Consider the following 18591-nt stretch of genomic DNA (forward strand, 5'->3'; position numbering starts at 1 on the left):
AATAGACTGACAATGAAAATTAAAGACAAGGAGGGCTCAGAATTCTATAATGTTTGGGTGAAATTTTACGATTGATTTGAAAAAGAATATAGATAAAGATTCAATTACTAAATTTAAAATGAATGGGATAAAAGGAGTTGAAAAACAATTGGTGTAACCCAGATGATAAAATTAGACAAAGTAGGAAGCATTAGATAAATAACATATACTTAAGGATAAAATATGAATAGAATGAATATAGAATTAAGAAGTAAAAACTATGATTATACAAATTTAAAATTTAGAATAGCTTTTCAATCTGATATGTAATTGAATAAGAATTATCCACTCAGGGAAGGATTTAGAAGCTGTAGGAGGAAGTAGGACAGAAGGGAGAGAGATTAGAAGGGAAGGGAGAAAAGAAAGAGGTTTAGAGTAGAGAAGGAGGAGGAGAAAGGAGAGGGAGAGGGGAGAGAAGGAGTAAGAAAGTAGGTATTACAAGTGGAATAGCCACCTGAGATAGAAAGAATGGAGTGGGGAGAGGAAAGTTTGAGATAGACTGAATATTATAAATTAGAATTTTAATGTAAATTAGGTTATTATTTTAATGTATTTAAGAGATAATACATGCTTATTGATTTGTTTAGCAAGTACATGTGATGCCATGTATGATTTTGATGTGGAGAAAAAAGACTTTACTTGGGAAAAAAGAATTAAACCTAACTACAGGTAAGCCTTGAATTAAATCTAACTACAGATAGGCCGTGAATTACAACCATTCATTTAGGGCCTCTCTAAAGTTACAACGGTATTGGAAAAAGTGACTTATGGCTGATTTTCACACTGTTGCAGTATTCTCATGGTCATTTGATCAAAATGTGTTTGGCAACTGGCATGCATTTATGACAGTTGAATTGTTCCAGGGTTATGTGATTAACATTTGTCATTCATCCAGCTGGTTTCCGAAAAGCAAAGTAAATGGGGGAAGCCATATTTGCATAATAACTGAATTATTCATCACAGCAGCAGTGGTTCTTTTAACAACTATGGAAAAAAAGATAAAATGGGGTGCAACTCACTTCACAACTGTCCTGTTTAGCAATGTAAATTTGGGGCTTATTGTGGTCATAAGTGGAGGACTACCTGTATGTGGATGACATGACTTGAAGGCATATAATAAGTAATGGGCAGCCAATTTTTTTACTGCCACACTGTGGGTGTGGCTTATTTTGTTGATGTGACTTGATGGTCATGTGACTAGGTAGGAGTGGTTTGCCAGCCATGTGACCAGGTGGGAATGGCTTGAATGATCATCATCGTTCAAGTGAACTGTTAAATCCTCGATTTACAACCTCACCAGTGTTGCTCGCTGGGGTGACAATTTGCTTTGTGTTTGGGTCACCCCAATGCTTCCGGCTGGGTAGCTAAGCGAACAGGCACTGATCAGCTGTTGAGAAAAGAGAGGGGAGGAAAAGGGCCCGCTGCAACTCCTGCTGGTGCTGGTCTCCCTGCTGCTGTCTGAGGAGGAGGATGGGAGGTGGGATTTAAAAATATTGGAAAACTGAGGAAGAGTTACAAAGTTAGTATTGCCTCATGATGCCTTTTCATCTCAGCTGCAGGTGGAGTGAGGCCATTATGAAGAAAAAAGACTGCAGCCCAGACCGCTTTGGCACAGTGCGGCTCTCCTTTTTTCCCCTATTCTTGCTGCGTGCTCCTTGCTTTTTTCCTCTTTCCTCCTTTCAGGCTTCAGGAGGTGGCTGCATGAGGCTGGAGGGGAGCCAGGCAGATGAGAGGGAAGCTTGTCCAAAGGCCAGGAAGGAGGAAAGACAAAAAAAGTGAGGAGCGCAGACGGCAGCAGGAGCAGGAGCAGCAGCACGGGAAAAAAACTGAGACCTGTAATCCCAGAAGTGACTGCCGCTGGTCAGCTGAACCTGTGCACATAGCTTCATTTCCGCCGGTGGAACTGTGTTCCACCCTGTCCTGCCTACTGGCCACCCCTGCACATAATCAATTATTCAAAAAGTGGACAAAGGAATTAGCAATTTTGCCCAGTTAGTGCTCATTGTATTGTTGTTGAGAAATTAATCAATAATACTATATCAAATTATGTTAATAGCTTTTAAAGATTGCATTAATGTGGAAAACCTCACTTGCCCCTGTGTCTTCAGAAATGAAATGAAAAGTCACACAAAGTTTTCCTATCTCAGTCATATCTGAAAATATACACAATTAAGTGCAAGGAAGTTAATATTTCCTCCTTATTTATAAATGACTATAAACTAAAGGAACCCTCTTTCTTTAAAACTGTTACTGAAGAATGGAAAATTACTGCTGACTGTACCATAACCATGTCAAAATGAAGTTCTAACTATAAAGATTTATGAAGAAGGGATGTCACTGTACAATGGCACTCAATAAGAAAAATAATTTAAAGACTAATCAATGCCTAAGGCAAGAGAACATTAATCCCTGATGGAGAGTTTGGTTTTTGTTTGTTTGTTTGTTTGTTTGTTCGTTCGTTCGTTCAATCATTCATTCATTCATTCATTCATTCATATTTCTATGCCGCCCTCAGGGTGGCTCACAACAAAAATAAACATAGATCTATATAAAACATTTCAATTTAAAATAATTGCAGCCATCCATACATTCATGGGCCAACCTCGCTAGTAACCCCCCTGAGGTCAATGGCCCCAGGCCTCTTGGAAAAGCTTTATGGCTTTCCGGAAGGCCAATAAGGTGGAGGACAGTATGGATCTCAGGAGGTAGCTGATTCCAGAGAATTGGGGCAACTACAGAGAAGGCTCTCCCCTGCTGACCTGCCAGGCTCTCCCCTGCTGACCTGATTAGCTGACGGGACCCGAAGAAGACCAACCCTGTGGTATCTAACCAGTCACTGGGAGAAAATAATAATAATTTAATAATTTATTGGATTTGCAGACTCAGGGCGGCTAACAACAATAATAAACACAACATGTACAATGCAATAATTAAAAAAACCCTATTATAAAACCAAACATACACACAAACATACCATGCATAACTGGTAATGGCCTAGGGGGCAGAGCTATCTCAACTCCCCCATGCCTGGTGGTATAAATGAGTCTTGAGTAGTTTACAAAAGACAGGGAGGGTGGGGGCAGTTCTAATCTCCGGGGGGAGTTGGTTCCAGAGGGCCGGGGCCGCCACAGAGAAGGCTCTTCCCCTGGGGCCCACCAAATTACATTGTTTAGTCGATGGGACCCGGAGAAGGCCAACTCTGTGGGACCTTATCGGTCGCTGGGATTCGTGCGGTAGCAGGCGATTCCAGATATGTGGTAGAAGGTGGTCTCAAAGATACTTTGGCCCTGAGCCATGTAGGACTTTAAAGGTAATAGCCAACAACTTGAATTGTGACTGGAGACCGATAGGAAGCCAGTGCTGCTTGCAAAGAATTGGTATAGTGTGGGTGTATCTGGTACACCCACCATAGCTCGCACAGCTGCATTACAAACACATATCTGGGTTACCTATCTAAATTTCACTCACAGCTTCTCTATTATGTTGATCAAGAATCTGAATTGCAGAGAACTTGAAACTGCTGTTGCTTGGAGTTTGAAGGGGGGGTTGTGTGTGTTACTATTCTATTTAATTGTCTGCACTGTAATTTAATGTAATGCAGTCTCTATAGTGGCAAGTGCAAAAAATTCTTGTAACACTAACCTATTAAGGCATATTAAAAGTATTTATCATGGTTCTCAGGAGTACAGAAAAACACAGCACAGCGGAAGCTTTAACATAATTGCTCCAAATAATTCGAAATGGCCTTTTCTCCATTCATCTATATGAAAAAGTTGGAAAACAACAATAAGACAAAACACAGCAATATCAGGAATAAATGTTTGTGGAGTTCACAGCAGATAAATGAGATATTTTGAACTATAAATTATGATTCTGCAGAAATGCAGAAGGGGATAGCAATCAAGGGGAAAAAGATGTTTCTCAGCTCCTCCAACCAGCACCATAAAATGTCAACTGTTTATTTATATTTTTGTTTCTATTATTTCAGACTCCCTCCACTTGCATTGCTTTACTTTATTTAAATTTCTCGTGTAGCTTTAATTAAACCATTCTTCAGACACATACAGAATTTGGTGAGTACAGAGGGCAAATATAAAATCAGGCACAAATTCCGTCTTTCTATGTAGAATGATTTTTTTTGTCAACTATTAAAGGAAAAGAGTCTTCCAACTTCAAGTGGAAATGAAAGAATATTAGTTATTGACAAGTTTTCTTTGAGGGTTTACTTACTTGATATCATTAATTCAATCAACTGCAATAAAAACTGGGCCCACAATGTAACTGGGAACTTTTTTTCCATATGGTCTTTCTATAATATTGTCTTCACTGAAGATGTGCTTTGGGTGCAACAATTTACATTTGTTAAAAAGAAAAAGGGCTAGACTGCAAAGTAGACTAGCTCATACATAAACGCCAATATTTGAGACTAATGTTGAAAGTAATCATAGATAGGCTCGAATTTGACTTCAATTGGATTTTAGTGTCATGGAAGTTAGTTGGCATGCTTGCCAAGATGACACTGCACATTAATTTGCACCTTTGTGATCAATCTATATGAAATCTGGGTAATATTCAAAAGCATTGTTTTATTTTATGTGACCAAGAGATTTACACACAGTTTAAGTCTTCTCCCCTAGAAATATTTGTTATAAATATACTTAATTTTTTAATAGTTCTGATCATCACGTGACACTAATTAGATGGTTCTCAGGTATGTACGTTATGATCAAAATGAATATTACTCCAGGACTAGTATATATTAATAGAAATGCTCATATTATTAATAGGGAAATATTTTGTACAGGTTGATAACACATTAATGTGTGTCTTCTATGTGGCAGTCAAACTGCTAGATTTCCATTATCAAAATTATAATGTTAGTATTAAACTTACATTTTAAACTATACTATTTGCTTTACCTTTTGAACTGAAATTCAAAAGATCTTGTTCCCTCAATATCTTCAGAGGGACCTAATTCCTGTTTTACTGGTCAGGTTTCTTCCCCCATATTAAAGCTGGAAGATTCCTTTGGAACATATTCATTCATTCATTCATTCATTCATTCATTCATTCATTCATTCATTCATTCATTCATTCATTCATTCATTTATTTTGTCCAATACACAATAAGGGTTTTTGTGGGTATATATCTATATACACATAGTAAAATACATGACGAAGGTTATAGAGGAGAGTTTGAGTTGAATTCTTATGAGAAGCTGTATTATTTTTTACAATTAACTTAAGTGGAGAACATATCCAATATATCTTGTTCCGCCCTATTTTTCTCAAATCAACAGTCCTGTAGATCAGTTAGGCTATGAGAGAGTAACTGGCCCAAAGTCACCCAGATATCTTTCATGGCTAAAGAGGGACCTAAACTCACCCTTTCCCACTTTCTGTGATGTGCCGGTGCCTGGAGGCTGTTGGGGTCTGGATGGGTGTCAACAGGCTCAAACTCAACCCTGACAAGACGGAAGACGGAGTGGCTGTGGGTTTTGCCACCCAAGGACAATTCCATCTGTCCGTCCATTACGCTGGGGGTGGAATTACTGACCCCTCAGAGAGGGTCCGCAACTTGGGCATCCTCCTCGATCCACAGCTCACATTAGAGAACCATCTTTCAGCTGTGGCGAGGGAGTCGTTTGCCCAGGTTTGCCTGGTGCACCAGTTGCAACCCTATTTGGACAGGGAGTCATTGCTCACAGTCACTCACGCTCTCATCACCTCGAGGTTCGACTACTGCAATGCTCTCTCCATGGGGCTACCTTTGAAAAGTGTTTGGAAACTTCAGATCATGCAGAATGCGGCCGCGAGAGCAATCATGGGCTTTCCTAGATATGCTCATGTCTTGTCAACACTCTGCGGCTTGCACTGGCTGCTGATCAGTTTCCGGTCACAATTCAAAGTGTTGGTTATGACCTATAATATAAAGCCCTACATGGCATCGGACCAGAATATCTTCGGGACCGCCTTCTGCCGCACAAATCCCAGCGACCGATTAGGTCCCACAGAGTTGGCCTTCTCCGGGTCCCATCGACTAAACAATGCCATCTGGCGGGACCCAGGGGAAGAACCTTCTCTGTGGTGGCCCCGGGCCTCTGGAATCAATTCCCCCCAGAGATTAGGACTGCCCCCACCCTTCTTGCCTTTTGAAAGCTCCTAAAAACCCACCTATGTCTCCAGGCATGGGGAAACTGGTACACCTCTTAGCTACTATGGTTTTTTATGTATGGTTCATTAGGTTGTGTGATTGTTTTTTATAAGAAGGGTTTTTAATTGCTTTTAACATTAGATTTGTACATTGTGTATTGCTCTTGTGAGCCAGTCCGAGTCCTCAGAGAGGGGCGGCATACAAATCTAATAAATTCTTCTTCTTCTTCTTCTTCTTCTTCTTCTTCTTATTCTTATTATTATTATTATTATTATTATTATTATTATTATTATTATTATTTCTAGCCCAGTACTTTAACCACTATACCAACTTGAGTTTCAAAATTATCAAATTCTACAGCCTTACCACTATTTAACATTCTCACATAATTTATTATTATTTTCCATCTATTAACATTGGCATTTGTAGTATTCATTTTAATTCCACATCAACAATTCTTTTGGTGTCCATGTTTATTGTACCACCTGTGCTTCTTCTTTTTATACTTCTCCTTTAATTACTTTCAGTTCTTTACTTCTCAGTATCTCCTCTTGGTACCACCAAATCATGGCCAATATCACATTAAAAAAATCTGTCATCACCATTTGGTAATTATTTCAATCTTTCATCCAAAACAAACAATCATATTTGGGGATTTATAGTCATTCTTTATCACATATATACATGTACAGGCTTATGTTTCAGCTGCCTATTCAAATCAATTACTGGTAGAAAAGTATCCAGATACATACTAATTACCACTTTTATTCTATTTTGGGTCCAGAATATTCTAATCATTTTTTCTATACCCTTTCATCTTCTTCATACCTATTGATCCATGTCACTTAACAGATAAATCTTTTTAAACTTCCAGATCAATTACCTATCACAATGCTTCCTGTTTAAGGTCAAATATGTAGCAAAACATAGAGAAATATAACTGTCAATAATAGCTACTGTTTAATGCAAGAATAATATCACTTACTTGAGTTGATTAATAAAACAATTATTTATTTGTATATACATAATATTGAATATTGAATGGCACATAATTAGTAAGCTATGGTTTTACCTTGCAAAACACAGTTGAAAATATTATTGCGAATAATTGCGACCTTGGAAAACACTATTCAGCACACAAGTGTTTCCTAAGTAACAATGGCTATATCTAATTCCAATTGTAATCAAATTTCACTTGTGTTTATAGTTTTAATTGCTTCCTTTCATCACATTCTTTCAGATTGCTTGAAATCCTTTTGTGAAGAGATAAGGTGCAGGTAGAGAAGAAAGAAGAATGGGAAGAAGAACTATTTAGTCACAGGACATTTAGTTCCTAAAGAAGACACTTGTGACAGGTTTGTAAGGCCATTCTGGTCTAAAAAATGACAAGTGTCATGCAGCGCACGAGATGGGGTGGAAGTGCCTACTAATATAACAGAATAATACAACAGTTGGAAATGAAGGTCTTCTAGTTCAACCCCTCTGATCAAGCAGGCAACTTATATCATTTGCTTGCTTGCTTGCTTATTTGTGATATTTATATGCTACCCCACTCCAACAGGACTCTGGGCAAATGATTATCCATTCTCTTCTTAAAAACCTCCAGTGTTGGAGCACCCACAACTTCCGAAGGCAAGTCATTCCACTAATTGATTGTTCTCATTGTTAGGAAATTTCTCCTTAGTTATGGGTTGGTTCTCCCCTTGACTAGTTTCCACTCACTGCTTCTTGTTCTGCCTTCATTGCTTTGGTGCTTTGCTCCAAGGACTATCTCCGGGACCGCCTTCTGCCGCACGAATCCCAGCGACCGGTTAGGTCCCACAGAGTTGGCCTTCTCCGGGTCCCATCGACTAAGCAATGTCGTTTGGCGGGACCCAGGAGAAGAGCCTTCTCTGTGGCAGCCCCGGCTGTCTGGAACCAGCTCCCCCCAGCTATCAGAGTTGCCCCCACCCTCCTTGCCTTTCGCAAGCTCCTTAAAATCCACCTCTGTCGTCAGGCATGGGGGAATTGAAATTTCCCTTCCCCCTAGGCTTATAGAATTTATACATGGTATGCTTGTTTGTATGATTGGTTCTTTAAATTGGGGTTTTTTAGATTGTTTTTAATATTAGATTTGTTTACATTGTCTTTTTATATTGTTATTAGCCGCCCCGAGTCTTCAGAGAGGGGCGGCATACAAATCTAATAAATACAAATACAATACAATACAATAGTGTTGATATTGGCTGCTTTTTTTCTTTTCTTTTCTTTTCTTTTTTACAAAAGATACCATTCTCTTCTGTTCCACCAGGCAGAGTTCCATCATGTTAAACAAACTGCAGTGAGTTCATCAACAAACTCTGCAATTTAGTCCCTAAAATGTTTGAATTACATTATTTAGAAAGGCATCAACATTTATACATAGATTCCCATGTTGCTCATTTAGACCAAGGGAAAAAGACATTTTGCATTTTCCTTCAAAAATGTCCATCCTTTTTATGTTCTTTTTTTCTAAAGGCAATCCCTTTCTGTTCCACGCTGAACTGCCTGAATACCCTTTGTGGTAGCAGACAACAAGGTCAGTTCAAGGCCTTCTGTTGCTTGTGACACAATAGCAACTGGGACCCTGTTATCATTCAAGTCAAGCAGCTTAGCATCCAAGGACGCCCATTTTTACTGTGCTGCGTGGAGAGAAAATCCCACCATCATCTTTATTAATTGTTTTCATAAAAACTATAAGAACGATATAAAAAAAATAATTTGATGCCTTATTGTGGGACAGAAAAATACATTAACTTCTCCTTACCAAGTGGAAAGGCTGGCTCTTAAAATGAATCTTCAGTTGACATTACCATCATGAATAAATCAGATTGGGGTGGGTTCAGACCAGTTCAATTTTTTTTTTCTGAGCATGTGCAGAAGCTCAGTTTCTGGCACTGTGCATGTGGTCTCCGTTTTGTTTTCGGAGGTTTTCCCCCATATTTTTTGGCACTACGCATGCATGCACCCACGAGGCACGCCCATGTGATATGGGAGGAAGCGAATAAGCAGCAAGGTAAGTTAAAACCCATCCCTGAATCAGATGGTGAATGCAGGTGGATGGATCTGTTCTTTCTGATAAGGCTTTTCTCCAACTTCATTCATTTCAAAAGTCTCTAGAGTCAAATCTGGCAATCTGTGAACATTCTAAGTGTGGAACGGCCTTTTTGTTTCCTGGTAAAGAACCAATGTGTGACTTGCACAAGTCTGGTGGACATTGCACCTGAACTTTGTACAACACTATAGTCAGGGGTGGGTTTCTCTTACCTTCCCTACCAGTACAGTAGTGCAGGTGTTTTGTCGGAAGCACAGGCTTCACACACACATCACATCTGGGTGCTGACCCACTGTGCATGTACAGAGTGCTTTGTCCATGCACAGAGGGTTATTTGCCAGCTGCTTTCAAACAGTGGTGGCCAGGGAATTGGTTTTGGAGTGTGGCAGGGTGGCCTTCACTACCAATTTGGTGACCGTGGCCAAATTCCTACCAACAGTTTGCATGAACCAGTCAGAAGCGGTAACAATCCACCACTGACTATAGTCCAGGTTTTACTCATAAACTGCTATTAACAAGAGAGAATAGCATATCCATGCTTATAATGTACTGTGATTTTAGCTTTGAAAGTCCAAGAATTTTCCAATGGATTGTACTCAAACTTCACCAACCCAGGTAGAGATACTCCTTTACTTACAACAATTTGACCATTTGAAGCTACTATTGCACTGAAAAAAAGTTACTTATGACCATTTTTGACAATAATGACCATTGCAGCATCCTCTTGGTCACATTTGGATGCTTGGCAACTGGTTCATATTTTATGATAGTTTCCTGGGATCTTGTGATCACTTTTTGTAACTTTTCAACAAGCAAAGTCAACACGGAAGCCAGATCTACTTAACCACCATGTTGCTAATTTAACGACTGCTGTGATTCACTTATCAACTGTGGAAAGAAAGCTGATCAAATGAAGCAAAATTCACTGGAAATGGAAATTTTGGGTTCAGTTGTATTTGCAAGCTGAGGATTACCTGTACTTCATCCATCAATTATTTGTTACATTTGTATTTCCTATTTTATCAGGAACTGAGGGAAGTGTTTATGTCTCTTCCTTCTTCCAATTATATCCCTAGTAATTTAGAGAACAACAATTGGGCCATATTTACTATCAAATGTTGAATGAGTGTTGAATTTCGATCTCCCAAGTTTTAATTCCATGCTTTGACTTCTATACTCCACTTCTTGCTTTTATCTTATTTGAAGTTGGTCTTTTTTTCCTATGAATTATTAAACAATCATCATTATTCCTCCAGATGATTAACAAAATCATTACTTGCTTGGACAATTTTCCCCCTTTCTTTTTTATTTTGTATATCATCCATGAATTGGAGGATACAAAATCAAGCCAAAACGTGGAAGGAAATTACCAACATTTCTATAGCACATTACAAGAAAAAGATATATTTGACTTGAAGAGAAACCAAGACATTATAGCAAATCACAGTAAAGTTGGATTTAGTAAACCAGCATTCACTAAAGATAAACTATTTTATTCACTGCTTCCATGCAAATACCACACTAAACAAAAAACCATATACATACCATTATGGCTTAATGTGGTATGTGAACCAATCATCATGGATAAATGCTATGTATGTATTTAATCACTATGAGTTATTCAACAATAGTTCAAAAAGTAATAATTTAGCTTTGGATCTATGCTAAGACCAATATTTGCTTCACATTTTGGGGGCTGGCCCAAGATGTTATGTTGCCTGTGCAGACAATAGGACAGTATATTTTTATTACACTAAAAAACAGTGTTTCAGGCAGAGAACAGGGAAGCAAATGACAGAAATTCATTTCTCATATAATTGGTCAGTATTTACTCACTACACCACCAAATTGCTAGGCATTCCATAGTGTCTGGAGCTGGAGATGACCAGTCAATTTTGTTTGCCTTTTTATAATGCAGACCTCACTTTGTAAATGTTGACTGGGTGAATTCGCAAACACCCATCCACTCACAGTAACAATACTACACAGCGGGTCTCATTATGTTATCCACTTACAGTAAAAATACTACACAGCAGGTCTCATTATGCTAATGCATGTCTCAGTGTGTACAAACACACACATAAACACATATACATGTACTATATATCCATCTAGGCTCAAACACACAGAGGCCTTTGTTTTGGGGGGAAAAAGGTAATTCTGGATCATGCTGTAGCAGGAAACAGACATTAATGATTCACTTCTCTCACTGTCTCTTAAGGCAATTGTTACATCTCTTATTATGATGTTTTAACTGCTGAGATAAGTGACGAGGTTGACAGAACGATAGAAAGAAACCACTACAATGTCAGTAATAACTGAGTGGAAGAGATAAACATGCCAGGCCTGATGTGTAACAATCCAAATGAGTGAGTAGAATTAATAAACAAATATGAGTCCTAGTTCTGCATTAAGATATGTTGCCATTATAGTAAGTTAGCACCCACCCCTCTCCTAGAAAAAATAAAATATCACAGGGAATTTTAAAAAGGCAGAATGTATATAGAATCTGCGGAGAGGGGCGGCATACAAATGTAATAAATTATAATATAATATAATATAATATAATATAATATAATATAATATAATATAATATAATACAATACAATACAATACAATACAATACAATACAATACAATATAATATAATATAATATAATATAATATAATATAATAGACTTTAGTACCCGAGTAGTTGATGCATGGAACTCACTACCAGACTCTGTAGTATCATCACCTAACCCCCAAAACTTTATCCTTAGATTATCCACTGTTGACCACTCTCGCTTCCTAAGAGGTCAGTTAGGGGCATACATAAGTGCACCAGAGTGCCTTCCATCCCCTGTCCTAATGTTTCTCTTTTACTAGTATCATGTATATAAACATTATATCTTTGTAAACCACCAATATGTATGTAAAAAAACAAATAAATAAAAATTATCATGGGGAGGATTTCTGACACACTAAGTCAATTGGGTAAACTGGATTTGCTTAACAATCACATGCCTGCCTTAACAATACAGTAAAAAAGGTCATAAATTGGGCACAACTCACTTAGTAACCATGTTGCTTAATGAGAGATGCTTTGGTCCCAATTGTATTTTTCAGTCAAGGACTATTTGTACAGGATCTCTTCTCAAAATTAAGTTTAAAGTAATGCAATATCATCTGTCTGTCTCCCTACCTGCCTGCCTGTCTGTCTTGCACTAAATTACTCAATGTAGTAGTCAGACCAATAAATTAGTTCCTTAATCCTGCCATGATAGTGACACAAAAGCAGTGGTGGGCTATGAGCTGGAACGCTAAATTGCGCTCGCTGCCGAGTCTCGTAGGTTCTTGCGGGTCCAGTGCGATTTTGCTGCTGCACCTGTGGAGACAGCAAAATCGTGCCTGGAGCTACAGGTGCACACATGTTTTGACATGCACAGAAGCAAAAAAACCTCACAGAAACACAGGTGCACCTGTGGCTCTGCGCAATTTTGCTGCCTCCACAGGTGCAGCAGCAAAATCACACTGGACCCACAAGAACATACGAGCCACGTTGGCGAGCGCAATTTAGCGTTCCGGCTCATAGCCCACCGCTGCTTTTGTGTCACTCTCATGGCAGGATTAAGGAACTAATTTATTGGTCTGAGTACTACATTGAGTAATTTAGTGCAAGACAGGCAGGCAGGCAGGCAGATGATATTGCATTGCTTTAAACTTAATTTTGAGAAGAGAATACAATTGGGACCAAAGCATCTCTCTTTAAGCAATATGGTTGCTAAGTGAGTTGTGCCCAATTTATGATCTTTTTTACTGTATTGTTAAAGCAGGCATGTGATTGTTAAGCAAATCCAGTTTACCCCATTGATTTAGTGTGTCAGAAATCCTCCCCATGAGAATATTGCAAATGGCACTCACAAAACCCTGAGACAGTGCAATTGTCATACATACATTCCAGTTGCCAAGCTTTTTGATCAAGTAATTATGGAAACACTACTGTTAAATAAATGGCAGTAAGTCAAGGATAACTTGTAATTCAGGCTTCTGACTATTCTGAAGTACCTTGATGCAACTGAACCTGAAGAAAATGTTCAGGCTGATACTATCTACTATACATTTCAGTAAGTTTTAATACAGTTCCAGTTCGAAATAATACAGTTCCAGTTTGGGAACTGTACTACAAATTCAAGTAGACGAATAGTACCACTTCAGTGGAAGTGTCTTCAGACAATGTTGGCTCTCTCAGTTAGGAAATGGAGATAAGTCCAGTCATTTCCAACTCTTAGAGTCGGACATGACTGGACGAGGGAAAAAGTTTTACCCTTTGCCTATAATTTATTTCATCTAATAGGAATTCTAAAATCCCAGTAAGATCATATACCTTGCTATTGTGCATTAATCATAACAGGTATGCAGCACAAAAATATCATTTATTGCCAAATGTGCAATATTTAGGGGTCCCTTCCATTTTATCTTCACAGCAATCCATCCCCCAAGTTGGGTTAAGATAAGTGTTGTGGCCTGTCAGCAGCCAAATCAGATGAGGAGGAGGCATGGAGTCAGGATCAGCATCAAGGCAACCTGAGAGCTCTAAGTGAGGAGAGGGAATGGAGCTGTCAAAGAGAGGGAGCGACAGAGATGGAGCTTGGGGCGTAAGTCGGCCCTCAGGTGAAGAATCAACAACTCCAAAGTTTGGAGGTGGCTGATAAGGAAGAAGAGGAACAGCTAGATTCAGTGTCTGAAGGCAAAGGAGAGGAGAGCAGTGGAAATCTATGGGCTGATCCTTGGGAAGGAAGATCCACCACTGCTAGTAAAGCCCCATCCTAGCTCTGGGGATAAAAGTCAGAGAGCAGAGATGAATAGATGTGGCAGATGGCTGTTCATCTCCCTGCCAGACAGACTTGTTAGCCTGCTGTGTGAGAGAAAGTTTTTGCCAGGGCTGCTGGTGCTACTAATAAAGGAATTGTTAATTAATTATAGAGGGTTTGTCGTGTTTGGGGAACTGGGTCAGGACAGTGAGGCATAATGATAGGGTTTTATATGTTTTTTAATATTAGATTTGTTCCACTGCTATATTGTTTTTATTACTGTTGTGAGCCGCCCCGAGTCTTCGGAGAGGGGTGGCATACAAATCTAATAAATAAAATAAAATAAATAAAATAAATAATGAAGGCACCATGGCATCTAATGAATGTCAAGGACAGATGAGCACCAGGGGTAAGTTCTACAATTTTTACTACTGTTTCTGTGGGCATGGCTTATTTTATGGGTGTGGTTTGATGGTTATGTGACTGAGTGGGAGTGGCCAACTTAACGTCAACTCCCAGAGTTGAAGTCCACAAGTCTTACAGTTGCCAACTTTGGGGACTCCTGCGCTAAATAAATAAACTAACTTTGTGCCACTGTGTTCCTGCCTGCCCACTCTGGCTCTGCTGAGAATAAATGTTGCTCCAAATAATTTTGGCTGGAAAACACCCCCACCCACCCCATCCCCAACTGGAGTTGCTACCCGCCCCCTTTCAGTAAAGTTTTGCTTTGCACAGGCAGAAATCACTCATGTGGGGAGGAATTGCTGGGTTCTCTTTTGAAATTCAGCAGCACTGCTACAAAACTGGGAGGTTTTCTAATACTGTTTTTGTGTATTTCAACATTAACATTTAGCCTTATGTACCACTTCACAGAGCTTTACAGCCCTCTCTAAGCGGTTTATGGAGAATAAGCATATTTCCCCCAACAATCTGGGTCCTCATTTTACTGACCTTGGAAGGATGGAAGACTGAGTCAACTTTGAGCCTACTGATATTTGATCTGCCAAACTGCTGGCAACCCCTGATCAGCAGAAGTACCGGTAGCTTGCAGTACTGCATTCCAACTATTGCACCACCAAGGCTCTTTCTCCTTGCCAGTCCCTTTCCTTCCTTTCCTGTTAGGAGATTCTCCTGCAAAAAGGGCCAAATGTTCTGATTTTTCAATTATATTTTAGTGCAGGAATCAGGGAAGCAACCAGGGAAAGCAAAAGGAAACTCCAGTGTATGAAGTGGATGGGGTGGGGGTGGGTGTTTTCCAGTCCAAATGATTCGGGACAACGTTTATCTTTGTGCCACATTCCCGATACAATGTCTGTTCTCAATCAGAAACTCTTCCCTAGAGGTTTCATCTACAGTTTTCTCCTCCGACATCCTCTTTCCCCCTCCTGGGAATCTACAAATAGCTCACCTCCTCATAACTAAGCTTCTTTCTTCATTCCCCCCTGTCTTTCGACCCACCACACAGTTAGATGAGAGCCTAACTGGCAATCTCTAGCAAGATACAGTGGTACCTCAAGATACGAACCCCTTGTCTTACGAACAACTTGTGATACGAACCCGGGGTTCAGAAAAATTTTGCCTCTTCTTACGAACTTTTTTCGAGTTACGAACCAGCGTTCGGAGACTGCTGGGAAGCCGCACAGCTGTTTTAAAAGGTGACAGCCGGGCGGCGGGGCTTCCCAGAAGCCTCCCGAACGCCGGTTCATAACTCGAACAAAGTTCGTAAGAAGAGGCAAAATTTTTCTGAACCCCGGGTTCGGTTCGGGAGGTTGCTGGGAAGCCCCCCAGCCCAGCTGTCACCTTTTAAAATAGCCGCGCCGCTTCCCACCTGTCTCCCGAAGCCGAACGCGGAAGTTCGGCTTTGGCGTTCGGCTTCAGGAGACAGCTGGGAAGCTGCGCGGCTGTTTTAAAAGGTCGCAGCCAGCCTGGGGGGCTTCCCAGCACCCCCCCCGAACCCCAAACCCGGGTTCGGGGGGGTGCTGGGAAGCCCCCCAGGCCGGCTGTCACCTTTTAAAACAGCCGCGCCGCTTCCCAGCAGTCGCCGAAAGCCATTTTTTTGTGGGGGTTTTTTGGTTGCACGGATTAATTGACTTTACATTGTTTCCTATGGGAAACAATGTTTCGTCTTACGAACCTTTCGTTATACGAACCTCCTCCTTGCACCAATTAAGTTCGTATCATGAGATATTACTGTACTTGTCTTGCGACCCTCATGACCCATGTCCTGTCCCACCTGCCACCTCCAAATTGTGCCCCACTGCACGAGAGACTCATCTTACCAGAGACTGACAGCTCTGGATCTTTATTTATTTATTTATTTATTAATCAGATTTGTATGCCGCCCCTCTCCGCAGACTCGGGGCGGCTCACAGCAACAACAATACAATGTAAACAAATCTAATATTTAAGTTAATTTAAAAAAAACCAGTTTAGAAACCAATCATACATACTAGCATACCATGCATAAATTTTATAAGCCTAGGGGGAGGGAAAATGTCAATTCCCCCATGCCTGATGACAGAGGTGGGTTTTAAGGAGCTTAAGAAAGGCTAGGAGGGTGGGGGCAAGTCTGATATCTGGGGAGAGTTGGTTCCAAAGGGTCGGGGCCGCCACAGAGAAGGCTCTTCCCCTGGGTCCCGCCAAACGACATTGTTTAGTTGACGGGACCCGGAGAAGGCCAACTCTGTGGGAACTGACTGGTCGCTGGGATTTGTGTGGCAAAAGGCGGTCCCAGAGATATTCTGGTCCGGTGCCATGAAGGGCTTTATAGGTCATAACCAACACTTTGAATTGTGACTGGAAACTGATCGGCAACCAATGCAGACTGCGGAGTGTTGGTGTGACATGGGCATATTTAGGAAAGCCCATGATAGATCTTGCGGCTTTTTCAGGGTTGGCTTTTAGAAAAGAACACCTCTCCATACGAGCTTGAGAAATTCTGAGGGGGAGGGATCAGTCGGGCATTTTCTCCCCCCGCCCCCCACTTCCCTGGGCACCTGCAACCTTGGAGCCTGCATCAACTCCTGGCCCTTGCAGAGTAAAGGAACATTTCTTATGAGTGCGAGGCAATTTGCTTCGTTCTCTTTGAGAGATGCTTTGCACTTTGTTTGGGGAGACATTTTCAGTGCCAAAAGATTGCAAAAAAATCCCCCTTCCAAAAAAAGCCAAAAACAAGATGGCAGCACATATACAGTGCCAGAAACTCAGCTTTTTGTGCATGCACAGGAAAAAAAACCCCAGAGAAAGTAAGAATAAATCCAAAAATAGATGGCGGCAAACATGGACTGACACTGACCCAACCACTTCCATGATGTCATCATGACAGCACCAGCGTGTTGCCACCTCTGATGAGCATGGAATCCTTCATTTTTCTGGTCTCTGTATAGCTCGCTAACCACAATACGGATGGTCATAATTTGTATACTGATTTCATTTTACAAGATAATCTTCCAACAATAATATATTGAACTGTTCTCATCTTTATTTGGTAAGATTGGAAATTAAGGCTTGGATACAATACCTTGGCTTTGTCTCTCATCGAACCTTTACCAAGGATAGACATTTTTGCACCTGTTTCCTCTTGCAATCTTTTTAAGGAATTTCCTCTTGGACCAAGGAGTTTGCCCACAAAATTAAACTAGAAAATAAAGAGAAAAGAAGGGATAAATATTAGAAAATATTTCCTTTTTGAAGTGCAGTTGTAGAGAAATCGTGGCCAAGAAGAGAGGATCAAGAAATATCAATTATTTGCAACCCCAAATCAACTGTATTTTATTTATTCATCCCGTAGCTATCCTACCTCATTAGGTTAGGTTAGGTTTATTGGATTTATATGCCGCCCCTCTCCGCAAACTCGGGGCGGCTCACAACAATAATAAAAAAACAGTACAGTACACAATACCAAATCCAATGCCCACCCATCCAGTTCCAATTGAAATTAATAATCTCATAAAAAACAGTATATATAAAAAACAGGCACACAGTCAATCAATCAACAAAACAACATGGGCAAGGGGGAGGTGTTTTAGTTCCCCCATGCCTGACGGCAAAGGTGGGTCTTAAGGAGTTTACGAAAGGCAGGGAGGGTGGGGGCAATCCTAATCTCAGGGGGGAGCTGGTTCCAGAGGGTCGGGGCCCCCACAGAGAAGGCTCTTCCCCTGGGTCCCGCCAGACGACATTGTTTAGTCGACGGGACCCGGAGAAGGCCAACTCTGTGGGACCTAACCGGTCGCTGGGATTCGTGCGGCAGGAGGCGGTCCCGAAGATATTCTGGTCCGGTGCCATGAAGGGCTTTATAGGTCATAACCAACACTTTGAATTGTGACCGGAAACTGATCGGCAGCCAATGCAGACTGCGGAGTGTTGGAGTGATATGGGCATACTTGGAGAAGCCCATAATTGCTCTCGCAGCTGCATTCTGCACGATCTGAAGTTTCCGAACACTTTTCAAAGGTAGCCCCATGTAGAGAGCGTTACAGTAGTCGAGCCTCGAGGTGATGAGGGCATGAGTGACTGTGAGCAATGACTCCCGGT

General features: G+C 40.6%; 1 protein-coding gene and 1 long non-coding RNA gene across 2 annotated transcripts in view; one reads left to right on the top strand and one right to left on the bottom strand.

Annotated features, from left to right (window-relative positions):
• The window catches only part of KHDRBS2 (KH RNA binding domain containing, signal transduction associated 2), a 472630-nt gene that overhangs the window by 275619 nt on the left and 178420 nt on the right, over positions 1-18591 (bottom strand). The window contains exon 3 of the mRNA XM_070733031.1: positions 17579-17695. Coding sequence (XP_070589132.1) covers positions 17579-17695 — 117 coding nt within the window. The remainder of the gene's footprint in view (positions 1-17578; positions 17696-18591) is intronic.
• The window catches only part of LOC139156887 (uncharacterized), a 62328-nt gene that overhangs the window by 38549 nt on the left and 5188 nt on the right, over positions 1-18591 (top strand). Inside the window, exon 2 of the long non-coding RNA XR_011557386.1 lies at positions 7434-7548. This is a non-coding gene — a long non-coding RNA (uncharacterized lncRNA). The remainder of the gene's footprint in view (positions 1-7433; positions 7549-18591) is intronic.

This window comes from Erythrolamprus reginae, chromosome 1, assembly GCF_031021105.1.
Source record: "Erythrolamprus reginae isolate rEryReg1 chromosome 1, rEryReg1.hap1, whole genome shotgun sequence".
Lineage (NCBI taxonomy): Eukaryota > Metazoa > Chordata > Lepidosauria > Squamata > Dipsadidae > Erythrolamprus > Erythrolamprus reginae.